Genomic DNA, 13,292 nt, shown 5'->3' with positions numbered 1-13,292 from the left:
TCATAACCTGATGTCTGAAGTATTGACTCTACTTGTAGGACGAATATTTACCTCTAATATTATCTCCTACAGTTTATTTTCTGTTATTGCAAAATAGTAATGCATGGCCACTGAACAGTGATATGTCCTGAGCTGATATGCTGATTACATACATTGTTCGTGCTAGTCGGTTTGTTGGCATTCCCAAACAAAGGAGGAAAATCTACGCAAATGGACTACATAATGGAACAATGCAGGTTGTCCTCATTCACATCTCTCTCTGACCTCTGGATTCTGGTTGAAGGACAGTTGTGAACTATATAAAGAGACTTTTTCTCTGGTCCAGGTGACTCTTCAGGATCTCAGTTTAGGGGACCACGGCCCCAGCTGGAAGAACACAGATCTGCTTCACTGACCATCAGTGAAACCCCAGAGACGTCTTAAAGAATCCAGGTTGGGACAATCGGGTCACCTGGCCCACGTATCTCACTGCTCTCGGTTAGCTTCCTAAGCTTGACATTGCCTCTTCTCTGTGGGGGCCCACCAAAAGCAGGGAGCCATTGGTGGGGGTGTGCGACACTGGAGGCAGCTCTAATCCAGGAGAGTCAGCGGAAGGGTGAGTCTGTAATGTGCACCATCTTGGGTATTTGCTGGGACTGCTTTGTTTTCTATTGTGTGTTGATGGTTCAATAAATCATTTCCACACTGTTTTACCCTCACCCTGGGTTATCTTAATGTTCTGCCCATGGCACGGAGAGAGAGCGGGCGATCAGTGGTATGAGCCCTGGTCCATGCAGTCTTGACCCCCGTATCTCCACACCGACCAAAAGAGGCAGTAATGGCCGACTCTATAGCATCTTTTATACAAGGGCTGGATGATTTCCTTGATACACAGAACATGGAGCGTTAGAGATCATTTAGTGACAAAAGATACAATTGGTGGAGGAAGGTTGATCTTGATGGGCCGGGGTCTTTTTTCAACCTATGAAACTATGTAACTAAGTTCTACCTTGAGGAATGGGCAAAAATCCCAGTAGCAAGACTTATCCAAAGTGACTTGGAGCTGTAATTACTGGAAAAAGAGGCTCTACAAAGTACTGACTTTAGGGGGGTGAATAGTTTTGCACACTGAACTTTCCAGTTATTTTGTCCTATTTGTTTTCTTCACAATAAAAAGAAAACCAAACGTTCACAGGTGTCGGCATGTTCTCTGCATGAACTGATGCAAAATCTAAAAAAAACAGTAATATTCCTGGTTGTGAGGTAGCAAAACACGAAAAATGACAAATGGGTGAATACTTTTGCAAGCCACTGCACCTATATATATGTATTAATGGACTTTGGTGAGAAGATTCAGGAGAATATTTTTCAATGTATAGACAGAATCATGAAAGTGGAAAGCCGGTGAAGGGCGCGGAGAAGCCGATCACAAAACTACACCAAGATCAACCACCCCACAGATGGCCAAAGGAATGGAAGGTTCTGCTCGATGTGAAGACTTGTGTCTATTTGGTAGAGTGGGTGGGATCGCAGGTGGACCTAATACTGGTTCATGAGAAGGTAGAGGCTTTCGATATGGAGGGAGGAGACCAACCAAGAACATCTGGAACATGGTGTCATGGTGTGTCAGAGACTGCAGACAGTTGCATTGCATCTAGCTGCAGAAGGTCTCAGCAGTTGGCTTTGCAGACTCCTTCCTGGTCATTCTGACTTTGGGAGCCAGTGGCAACCTTCCGTGGCTCTAGTTTACACACCTGGACCAGGGTGTTTATAACTCCCAGCTTGCTGCTGGGAGATGCCAGTGATATTTCCATTTCTCTGTTGAGGCTTGGAGCTATAGCAGTCAGCTTTCTTCCTCTTTCGTGTTTGAAAGACGACTTTGTTTCTCTCTGTATCTACTCAAGATAAGTGTCCCCCACGTTTGTGTATTCCATTTGTTTTTAGTGGTAGTTGGGATTGATTAGTGTATATCCTGTCCTTCCATATGCAGGGCTTATCGCCAGGGTCACACAGGGGTTAGGTATCCTGCTTGGCGATAGGTGTGAAACCTATATAGGGACACATAGGGCAGAAAGGGTGATGTTAGATCTGAATAGGGGGTCTCCACTTCCCCCTTCCATAGTGTGGGGTTCCCTTACCCTCCTCCCTTCGTGTTGCACTTAGTCTTTCCTACACTGTGCGTGACACATGAACTCTAATATGGACAGGAAGATGTCAAAGGAACAAACACTAGAAAGGCTTTATTTAGGAGAGTTGTGTACTGTAGATGGCATCAGGTAAACATTGTGTTATACTAGAGATCAGTGACTTAAATTTGTTACAAAATTCACCAAAATTTCACATTTGGACGTCATTTTGCTGGGTTCTTTAGAAGAATTAAAAATGAATAATTTATCCGTAATCTATCCATAATGTACTCCCTTGTCCTGGGCACTGAGACTTGCAATGTTAGCTGCCTGTCAATCATGTGCACAGCACAGCTCCCCGCATGACCACATGGTCCACAGTACCAGAAGATCAGGGAGGTGGAGGCCAAGCCACGGCAGATCTCCGGAGAGAATACGGGACGTATTTTTAGATAATAGATGCCGGGGAAGAGGCTAAAAATAAGAACTCTCTTTACATAATGTATATCTAATTTTTAACCTCTTCCTTCCCCTCCATTTACTACAACATAAAAAGAGTGAGAACATGTGAAATAAAAGATGGAGAGCATTGACCTTGAGCCCAACAGTCCACCATGGATATCAATATGTGAAACCGTTTGTTCTCCTGGGAAATAAAAACTGGCTGGTATGTCTGGGGGGAAGGAATCTGCATATATGGGATTATAGAGAGGTTGCCACAGATGGGTGGACGTGTCATTCATGAGGACATCACTCTGCCGCATCTTCACTGCAGGACACAGTGAGATTTCTTCTTCAGTTCTTGTATCATCCGCTGATATTCCCTCATCTCAGCCTCGTATCTTCGTTGGTCGCATTGTCTCTGAAGCTCATATTTCGCTGATAAATTTTTTAGTTCTTCTTCGTAATGTCTCCTGTCCTCCTCCCTGTCCATATCGACCTGGTCCCAGTTATCCATGTCAACCTGGTCCTCTCTATGCATGTCAGCCTTGTCCCACCTGTCAACATCAACTTGGTCATGCCTGTCCATGTTGGCTTGGTCCCACCTGTCCATTTTAGAATGGTCCCACCATGTCACTTCAGATTGGTCCTGCCTGTCCATGGGGACCCAACCCAACCTATCCATGTCAGCTTGTTCCCGCCTGTCAATGTCAGCCCAATTTTGCCTGTCCATGTCAGCCTGCTCCCACCTGTCCAATTTGGCATGGTTCCATCCATCCTTGACGGAATGGCCCCACCCATCCATGTAAGCCCATTTCCGATGTTCCATGTCAGCCTGGTCTTTCTTGTTGATGTTGACTTGGTCCTGCCTGTCCATGTCATGATGGTTAAACCTGTCAGCCCATTCACATCTGTCCATGTCAACTTGATCCTGCCTATCCGTGTCGGCCTTTTCCCACCTGACTATGTCAGTCCGACGCTGCCTGTCCACGATGACTTGGTCCCACCTGTCCATGTCACATATGATCCTTTGGTCCATGTCACATATGATCCTTTGGATGAACTGTTTTCTGTCTTTCACTTCCTGAATTCGATCTCGTGGATTCTGTAGAGAAAACCTAACTTGTTTGATAACTTCAAATAAAAGATTTAAGATGGCTTCATGTCTTCCTCGTGATCTGCAGTTATCCTCCAGGGTGTAATTCTCCAGCGCAAAGATCCTTTCCACCCCCATGTTCCGGAACGTGCCCTCAATTTGTGTCAGTCTGCCGTAAGTCTTGTATGTGAGGACGACAATCGGAAATGTCCCTGAGGAGCAGAAGAATATTAAACAATGATTACAGGATACTATTATCTATTGATCTATCTGTCTATCTATATCTACTGTATGTATGTATTATCTATTATCTCTCTTTATATTAGATAGCTATCATCTATCTATCAATCATCTATCTATCTATCTACAGTATTATCGATCTATCTTTCTATTATCTATCTATCTATCTATCTATCTATCTATCTATCTATCTATCTATCACATAACATGTCTTGGTCTCCAGATGGCTGCCAAGATCCAGATCAAGTATTCAGGAGACTTCAGCCTAGGTTTCTTACCTGTGAGGCTTCCGGCAGTCTGGAGAAGGGTCTTTATATCTTCTTCTTCCTCTCGGTGAATTCCTTTCTTAATGCTGAAAAAACAACAGATCTTGTTGACACATAGTGTTGTTATCTGCAGAGCAGACTGGACCCAATCTTCAGAACGTCTCTCCACCACTAATTCTACAGCACAGATCCTTTGGCCTCTGTATTTCTGTTCCCCATGGAAGCCTTCTCCTTCATTTGTGACACTCAGGTGGTTGATGCTCCTCTGCAGAGGAACAAGCTGGAGGCCTCACCTCCAATAATGGTCCAGAGTCATAACCTGCTCCTGGAGATGTGGAGATCACAACCCCTATGGAAGTTCCTCAGACCTAGCATAGGTTCCGAGATGAGGACATCACGTAACAGGACGAGAAAATGGTGATGACGAGGGAGGTGGTTATGACAATGATGATGATGCTGATGGTTGCGATCATTTTGAGGATGGTGGTAACGATGAATGATGAGAGGACGGGAGGAAGACTTGCTGCACTTACTATATTATTTTTACCCTATTTTCTGACACAATAACTGTTTATCATCCTCATTGAGCACCTGATCTGCTTCTCTGTCTCTCAGCTTCGAGCTTTTGCCTTGCCCTTGACTTTCTACAGCTTATACAGGTGCAGTGATGGTGTCTACTTGTTCTAGTCTTCTTTAGGCTCTGCTTGGTTTCTAACAAAAACCTATATAGAAAAGAAATCCCACATATAAGGATAAATGAGTCTATGATGTGAACACCATAATGCAACAGGTAAATGTGAGAAGCAAAAAAAAGTCAATGATAAATTCCTTGAAGTAGCGAGAGCGAAACGCGCGTTGGCGTGCTGTGAGGGGGCAGCGTGCGCCGCCGTGGTTGGTATCTGATTATTATCATCATGAATTGACTTTTGTATTGCCTCTCACCTTTATCTGTTGTGGGGACTGTTGCTTATTCCATGGAAATGATTTTTCTATTGTGCCATGCACTATGCACTTTCTTTAAAGTCAATTAAATGAAAATAACTGGCATTTTGCTAACTTCTATAAGACATCTATTTCTGTCTAGATACAGGTTATTGTTATATATATGATTCATATTAATTATATCAATTAATTTTAATATGATTTTTTTTCTGTATCTATTATAAATGTATAAGTATATGATGCCTGGACAACGGTCTCCACAATTGTGATTGGTATTTTGGATGCACTTTTCCTTTAATGTAATATTTGCTGGCCGGGGGTGACATACCCTACCCCCTCACCTATTACTGTTTTATATTTCGTTTTTTATCATCACTATGTCTTGCGTAATTATTTTTGCTATATCTTCTGTTGTTTTTTAATAGATATACAATAAAGTTTATATTAAACTATTAAACTATGGGTCATCTTATGTGGCAGCACATGGGGGCATAATATATGGAGCATCTTATGGGGGCATAATCTATGGAGCATCTTATGGGGCCCATCATGAACTGTATGAAGCATTATATGGGGCTCCTGATTCAAATGGACATTCAAAAACATTTAACCTACTGATGTCTCAATTAATTTTACTTTTATTGGTATCTATTTTTATTTTTTGAAATTTTCCAGTAGCTGCTGCATTTTCCACCCTAGTCTTATACGCGAGTCAATAAGTTTTCCCAGTTTTTTGTGGCAAAGTTAGGGGCCTCAGCTTATACTCAGGTCGGCTTAAACACAAGTATATACGGTATATATTTATTGTTGTGGATACTTTCTTCTTTATTTTTATTTCTGCTTGGTTTCTGTCTATACTAACCATCCACTTCTACTATCTGATCACAATAAAACTCTCTGATCTTTACCAAAGTCCTAAACCTAGTCATAATCCAAACCCTAGTCCTAACTAAACTCCAGTCCTATCCATATCGTAGTTGTAACCACACCATACTCCTAACCAATTCCTAGCCCTAACAGACCCTAGTCCTAACCAAACTCTAGGGCTTACCATACCCTAGTCCTAACCCTAGTCCTAAACCCTAGTCCTAATCAAACTCCAGTCCTATCCATATTGTAGTTGTAACCACACCATATTCCTAACCAATCCCTAGCCCTAAAAAACCCTAGTCCTAACCAAACTCTAGGCCTTACCATATACTCTAGCCCCAACCCTAGTCTTAACCCAAACCCTACTGCTAACCAAACTCTAGGTCTTACCATACCCTATCCCTAACCCTAGTCTTAACCCAAACCCTAGTGCTAACCAAATCCTAGGTTTAACAATAGCCCTAACTCTAGTTTTAACCCAAATCCCAGTCTTAACTAAACCCTAAACTGAACCCTAACAAATCTGGGGTTGGAAAGAGAGTGCAAAAATGTATTATAGTGTTAGTGTTTTCTCACTGTACCATAAAAAGATATCAGTGTTGAGAGGCAAAATGCCGCCGTCCCTACAATTTGGCGCCCAGGACAACCTCCTCTAGTCCCCCTGCCTGCTACACCACTGCTTGGCTCTGCTCCATGTCAGCCTTCACCTCTCTGATCTCCATATGAATTGCCTAAATCCAATTCTTTGACACTTTTTACTCTTTCCCTGGTGCTGATGTGCAGGAGCCGATCACGGATCTGAAGATGTTTTCATTTTAAAGTTAAAATTGACATACAGCACAATTTTCCCCAACTTTCTGCACGATCTTGACCACCTTCCCTCCCGCACTTTCTTTTGATCATTTTAAGCCACTCAGAAGTCTCCAGACTCCTCTCTTTCTCCACCGCTCGTTCAGTCCCTCTCCCCGGCTGTCTCTATAAAATATTCAACGTTGCTTTTATTGTACAATGTTTTTCCTAACCCCATTGTGTAAAAAGAAATGCTCTTGCTGACAGATCCGTTCTCTGTTCTCCCCTCATCTCTACACTCCTCTCGTTTAACCCTTAATCTTTCTGATAATGTCTTCCTGACCCATTACTATCTGGTCTCTGCACTTTACGCTGACCACTCTAAGGGACTGTTCACACCTAGTGTTTGTTGAGGCATTTTTTCAGTGCTTTATTTCATGCAGAGAAAATGCTGAATTTTACAGTAACAGCAAAATCAACGACATTTCTGAAATCTCTTTCACTAAGTGATTTTTTTTCTTTTAATTTTTTAACCTCTGGGATGTTTTTTTTTAAAAAATGTAGCAGATCCCTTCTTTAAGTGTTTTTACTCTGACGTTTCCCCACTGAATTCAAAATAACATAGCAACAAAAAGGTGACAACAACGCTTAAAAATGCACCAGAACCGCATCATTTCTTATTCAGTTTCACGTTCATTACTTATGTTTTTTAATGCAGAAAAAAACTGATAAAGAAGCTGCATATGAACACACACTAAAGTCTCTACTAACAGCTAGAGTCTATGGTCACTGCTCCATGCTGATCTCCTGGATCTCTCTGTGGCATCTGACTGTGGATCATCAGCTCCTCCTCACTATGCTCCACTTTATTCGCATCAAGTACACCGCTCTCTCCTGGTTCTCCTCCTATCTCTTTAACCGTTCTCTCATGGTTCTCCTCCTACCTCTCTGAGTGCTCGCTCCTGGTTATCCTCCTACTTCTCTGAGCACTCTCTCCTGGGTTTTCTCCTACCTCTGACCACACTGTCCTGCTTCTCCTCCTACCTCTCTGACCACTCTCACCTGGACCACTTATTTAACCATTCTCTCCTGGTTCTCCTCCTATCTCTTTAACCGTTCTCTCATGGTTCTCCTCCTACCTCTCTGAGTGCTCTCTCCTGGTTATCCTCCTACGTCTCTGAGCACTCTCTCCTGGGTTTCCTCCTACCTCTGACCACGCTGTCCTGCTTCTCTCCTACCTCTCTGACCACTCTCACCACTTATTTAACCATTCTCTCCTGTTTCTCCGATTTCTCTCTCCTGGTCCTCCTCTTCCCTTCTAGCCACTCTCTCCTGATTCTCCTCCTACCTATCTGACTGCTCTGTCCTGGCTAGTCTCCTGTCTCTCTGATCGCTCTCCCCTGTTTCTCCTCCTACCTCTATGACTGTTCTCTCCTGGTTCTCCTCCTACCCCTCTAACTGTTCTCTCCTGATTCTCCTTCTACCCCTCTAACCACTCTATCCTGGTGTTCCTCCAACTTCTCTGACCATTCTCTCATGGTTCTCCTCCAATCTTTCAAAAATGTTTTCCTCCTACCACTCTAACTTTTCTCTCCTTGTTCTCCTCCTACCTCTAACTGCTTTTTCCTGGCTATCCTCATATCTTTCTGACCATTTTTTCCTGTTTCTCCTTCTACATCTCTGACTGCTTGTCAGGAAAATATGTCTATATCTTCCATTGTTCTGGGTATACTACCAGAACTAGCCTACTGCTCCTCCCACCAGTGGTTGCTGTGGGGCCAGGTCCTGCATGCAGCCCCCTCTTTCTCTCTCGCTTTGAATTTCCACTTCCCCTCCCTTCCAGCAAATAGTCAGTTTTATGGCCTGCCAGCTAGCAGAGCTGAATGTGTTTTCCTTACAAAAATCCATTTGTCTTCTAGGTATAACCCTCAAAGTCAAAATTCAATAACACACATTAGTCCTAGAAACATGAAAATTAGATTTCCTGGATCGGGGCAATTGAGACTACGCATGCCAGTGTTTTGTGGAATTTAGGGCCATCAGAAACCTGGGAAATGAATTTTTGCTGACCAGCAAATCACAGACGTACCGTGTTTGGACTCTAAAGAACGGTAAAATCGCAAGGGAAAAAATAATGCCATGTTATTGGCCTGTGAGTTTCCAGGCCAAAGATATGGAGAAAAGCTTTGGGTACCTCCCAAAAAACAGCCGATATGTGAGGTCAGCAAAGTGGGAGTTCCTAAGTTTATGGCTGAAGCATAAAATAGGAACATCCATTTTTGGCCATTATTCAGAGCCTGAGAGACAGCTGAACACACCATGCTGGGGTACTCAATCATTTCTTTGTGAACTTTTCTCCCCATTATCGACACGTCATACCTGTGGTGGAGATTTAGGAATCTTCGTATTTTTATCCCTTTTATTTCATAACTGTTTGTACCTACGTGTACTTTGTCTCTTTTGTAATTTCTTTTGTATCTTTTGTAAACACTGCTGATTTTTTCTGGAGTAAACTTATAAATTTGCTAGCTTCGTTCTTCTTGCTCAATTATCGATCTGACAAGTACTTTGCACAAATTCAAGCTACCTGGGGTTTGTTTCTGACCCAATATAGGCTTATAGGCTTGGTAATGGACCGGGCTTATATCTATCGAGGAACTGGTTACAGCATAGCGTTCTGGTGTTGTTGGGAGATCCTGGCAGTGATGGACCGGAGGTTTATATATATTAATATATATATATATATTCCCGGCCTGAGACTGGTGATATATATACCACTCTCACTGCAGAGTGCCCCAATAACTAGCATGTGAGGGCAGCTTCTCCGGCGACTACTTATCCTAGGTGCAGTTCCCTGACTGATCTGAGGCTAAGGGGAGCGCCAGAGAACTGCAAGTTTCATGAATGAAACTAAAAGTTTTCCTGACACTGCTCTCTCCTCGTTTTCCTCTTACCTCTTTAACCATTCTCTCTGGTTCTCCTCCTACCTATCTGACTGCTCTCTTCTGGTTCTCTTCCTATCTCTCTGTTATCTTCTGGCTCTCCTACCTCTCTGAACATTCTCTCCTGGTTCTCCTGCTATCACTCTGGTTGTTCTTTACTGGTTCTCCTCCTATGCCTCTGACCAGTTTCTCCTGGTTCTCCTCCTACCTCTCCAACCATTTTCTTCATGTTATCCTCCTACCTCTGTAACTGTTCTCTCCTCTTTCTCCTTCTACCTCTTTGACCACTTTCTCCTGGTTCTCTTCTTATCTCTCTAACCACCCTCTCCTGGTTCTCCTACCACTCTTACAGCTTGCTCCTGGTTTTCCAACTACCTCTATGACTGTTCTCTCCTGGTTCTCCTCCTACCTCTCTAACTATTCTCTCCTGGTTTTCCTCTTACTTCTCTGACCGCTTTTTCCTGATTCTCCTCCTAGCTCTCTGACCGCTCTCTCATGGTTCTCCTCCTACCTCTCTGACTACTCTCTTCTGGTTCTCCCCCTTCCTCGCTGACCATTCTCTCCTGGTTCTCTTCCTACTTTTCTAACCGTTCTCTCTTGGTTCTCCTCCTACCTCTCTGACTGCTCTCTTCTGGTTTTCCCCTTTCCTCTCTGACCATACTGTATAATTTCCAGGTTCTTTTTCCTCTCCTCTTCCCCATACTGTTGGGTTTCCTGGGAGCTCAGAATTAGGTCATCTCCATTTTTTTCTTTACACCGTTCCCCTCCTTTTCATCTTTCAGAATTATGTTGTTGGCAGCTATGAACCCAGTGACGTATTTACCTATAGATAAACACAGGATAGATGAAATCTGATGAGCTGACTTCTGTCTCCACATCCACCGCCTTGTCTACTAGTCGCAATCCTTCACTCCACTCCACGTCCACATCCAGGGGTAGAACATTACCTGCAAAATACAGAAAATCTCTCAGAAGTTAACAGCCAACAGTGAGGAGTCTCAGAACCAAGATCTCAGCACTTCTGAGCCCAATAACTAAGCAGTACCCAGATACAAGTATGGGCGTTCCACCTGTAAGAGTAATTTGCACTGGAGAAAGCAATGGTCTCTAAACACCATTATGCAATTATGACCAGAGGCTTCCATCCTATAAGGATGACCTGTGATGACATAACACTGGTGTGCCCCGTTCTGATAATTTGGGACAATACGGGAGGGACTGGTGGGCCACATTCTCAAAATTTGTTCTCCACTCACCGAGCTGAGGGAATATTTCCTCATAGCTGTCCATCTTCTCACATCCACGATTTTCTACCAGAGTGATGCACTCAGTCAGCTTGTAGGATATCCTGGCCGAGGTGCGCCTGGTATTGGACATGTTTGCCCCTGCATAGTCCACATAGTCCTCATCATCCAAGACATATTTACAGGAGTTAATGAAGGAGGATTTGCCATGACCCAAGAAACCAAAAAGCTGCAGTAGGATTCGCTTATAGCCCTGTCCGGCCGACTCACACTCGCCAAATCTGAAGTTCTTAATGCTTTGTGTCAGTTCTTCGATGTCCATGTTTGAACTGGCAAGTCGTCTGTACACCAAGTTATATTGTGTACAAAGTTCAAGAAAAGTGAAAGTTCTTTGGATTTTTTTCCTACGTTTCCTTGTTTATTACGTTTAGAACATGACATGGACCTTGTGATATCTCAGCGTTGTTGTGTGTGGCTGCACAATCATCATCTACAAGTAATAAACTCTCCTGACTGATCCAGCAGAGCGCCACACTCGGGCAAGGACTTTACTCCAAGCTTTGTGCTGAATATTCATTTCCCAGCCCTGTCAGTGGATTTATGGATCTCGCCACTATAGGTGCACCAGATATAGAGTTACTGCTATCATAGCGTGACCTTCCTGAGTCCACTTCCTCCATAGTTATGGCCTGGCTTGTTTTTTCACGGTGCCCCTACCTTGCACAATACTTGCTAATTGCTTGAAATTTGGTGCCATAACCTGACAGTCCAGAAAATGCTCATAATTCACACTAATGGTGGAGCGCCCTCACACGCCAGGGCTGTGGGGTACTCGGTACCGGGCCGGTTGATCTTCTCAATGGGAGTTGTCATGGCAGCAGTGACCTGGTCCGTGGCCCTGGGGCTCCATTGCAGAAGGGGTTGTTTCATTGTGCTTATGGTGGTCAAAGTTTATAAGTGATTCGTGACGCCACCTGTGGTGTTCGGCAAATCTTAAGCCGACGCTGCAGACAAATCCTCTGGGACAGATGGTGTAGTGCAGCAATGATGCTATAGCCCTCCACAGGCAGGGCTGTAGTCCCAGGGCAGTGTAGATGAAGTGACACTTAGATGGTGTAGTGTCGGGCGCAGGAGGGATGTAGCAGTGTCGGGCAGGTTGACGTAGGAATAAGTGGAGGACACCAGGGCATGTAGTTCCAAAGCTTTACTCACAGTCTGTTGTGGTACAGGTGCCCGCATCTGTGCCGTGTCCTCCGGGTCAGGAGATCAGCCAACTTCCAGGCAAGATGAAGTACTCCTTTCCAACACTCCGCCAACATATGTGCCTTTCCTGAACGTCTCCCTCTTAGCGCCTTTTAGTGAAGTACTCACAGTACTGAGTTACACTGGAGTTCCTCCTGTCAGATGTTCCTAAGAATTCTATTTGTACGGCAGACAGCTATATCCTGCTTCGGGGACTCCTTCTACCTAGTCCCGGCTCACACACGTTGCTGTTGTGCCCCCAAGTCTGGTGTGGAAATAAAGTGGTCACTACTTCTATTCCTCCGGTGTCTGCTGCTGGACCATTAGTATTTATACAACCTTGGGGACCGGACCCCGGCCTTGCGCTGTGAACTTGGGAAGGGTTCTCCTCTAACCCTGGTCCTTGTTCTCTTCTTCTCCTCACGTTCCGTACTAATTCTTTCCTTCTTATGGAGAGTCAGGCTTTCTATCAATGTTCCTTTCTTGTGCCAGCGGACCCAGATCACTGAGGTCTGCTGCAGCACTTCCTTCATCCATCCCACTCAGGGGATCTCCTTTCACAGACTGACCTCGTCAGACTCCTGTGACTAACTGACTAAATCCTATCCTCTTCCTGCTCTTTTAGTGCAAACTAAACTCCACCCGCCTCCCAGCACGCTTCGTGTTCCAAGCAGGGAGCCACCAAAGGTGCTTTGCTGCACTACTATGTTGTGTGGGATGCAGGTGTTGGAGTGTGATCAGGTGTCTCCACCTTACCTGGATAGTGGGGCTCCACACCTCAGGAGGAGGTGTAGTACCTCTGTGGCGACTGAACCCTCAGGGGCGCCACAATGGCAATATCAAATGTGTACCACACTCAGTGTAGCCGATATTGGGCCCTTGGGGATCCCGGTGACGAACAGCACTGCCTAGAGTTTCAATTCCAAGTGGGAAGAGCACATCTTATGTGCCTTTTCTGGATGGCTGCAGGCTGCTATTTTTAGGCTGGGGGGTCAATATCCATGTCCCGTTACCAGCCTGAGAATACCAGCCAGCAGCTGTGAGCTTTAGTAAAGCTGATTCTCAAAAATGGGGGGACCCCACGCCATTTTTAAAAAAAAATATTTATTTAAATA

The 13,292-nt window shown here is 44.3% G+C and overlaps 1 protein-coding gene across 1 annotated transcript; it reads right to left on the bottom strand.

Annotated features, from left to right (window-relative positions):
• Positions 1–2,200: 2,200 nt before the first annotated feature.
• On the bottom strand, positions 2,201–12,967 carry LOC141073132 (uncharacterized). The gene is made up of 4 exons (XM_073560492.1): positions 10,948–12,967; positions 10,515–10,638; positions 4,161–4,234; positions 2,201–3,854 (listed from the first exon to the last, which is right to left on the bottom strand). The coding sequence occupies exons 1-4, from the start codon at positions 11,255–11,257 to the stop codon at positions 2,872–2,874; spliced, it is 1,491 nt and encodes a 496-aa protein (XP_073416593.1). The 5' UTR covers positions 11,258–12,967; the 3' UTR covers positions 2,201–2,871.
• Between the last annotated feature and the right edge of the window lie 325 nt (positions 12,968–13,292).

The sequence above is a fragment of the Dendrobates tinctorius genome, unplaced genomic scaffold (genome assembly GCF_039654945.1).
Source record: "Dendrobates tinctorius isolate UK_male_01 unplaced genomic scaffold, ASM3965494v1 ptg000297l, whole genome shotgun sequence".
Classification (NCBI taxonomy): domain Eukaryota; kingdom Metazoa; phylum Chordata; class Amphibia; order Anura; family Dendrobatidae; genus Dendrobates; species Dendrobates tinctorius.
Note: the sequence above shows the minus strand (reverse complement) of the source record. Positions and strands in the feature narration are given on the sequence as shown.

What these genes read in the sequence shown, in the direction of transcription:
- LOC141073132 (XM_073560492.1), bottom strand. Translation starts at nt 11,257, where the DNA reads ATGGACATCGAAGAACTGACACAAAGCATTAAGAACTTCAGATTTGGC. An exon ending in TATCCTGTGTTTATCTATAG is followed by an intron (nt 4,235 to 10,514) that starts GTAAATACGTCA and finishes TTGTTTTTTCAG; the next exon opens with CATTAAGAAAGGAATTCACC. An exon ending in GACTGCCGGAAGCCTCACAG is followed by an intron (nt 3,855 to 4,160) that starts GTAAGAAACCTA and finishes TCTGCTCCTCAG; the next exon opens with GGACATTTCCGATTGTCGTC.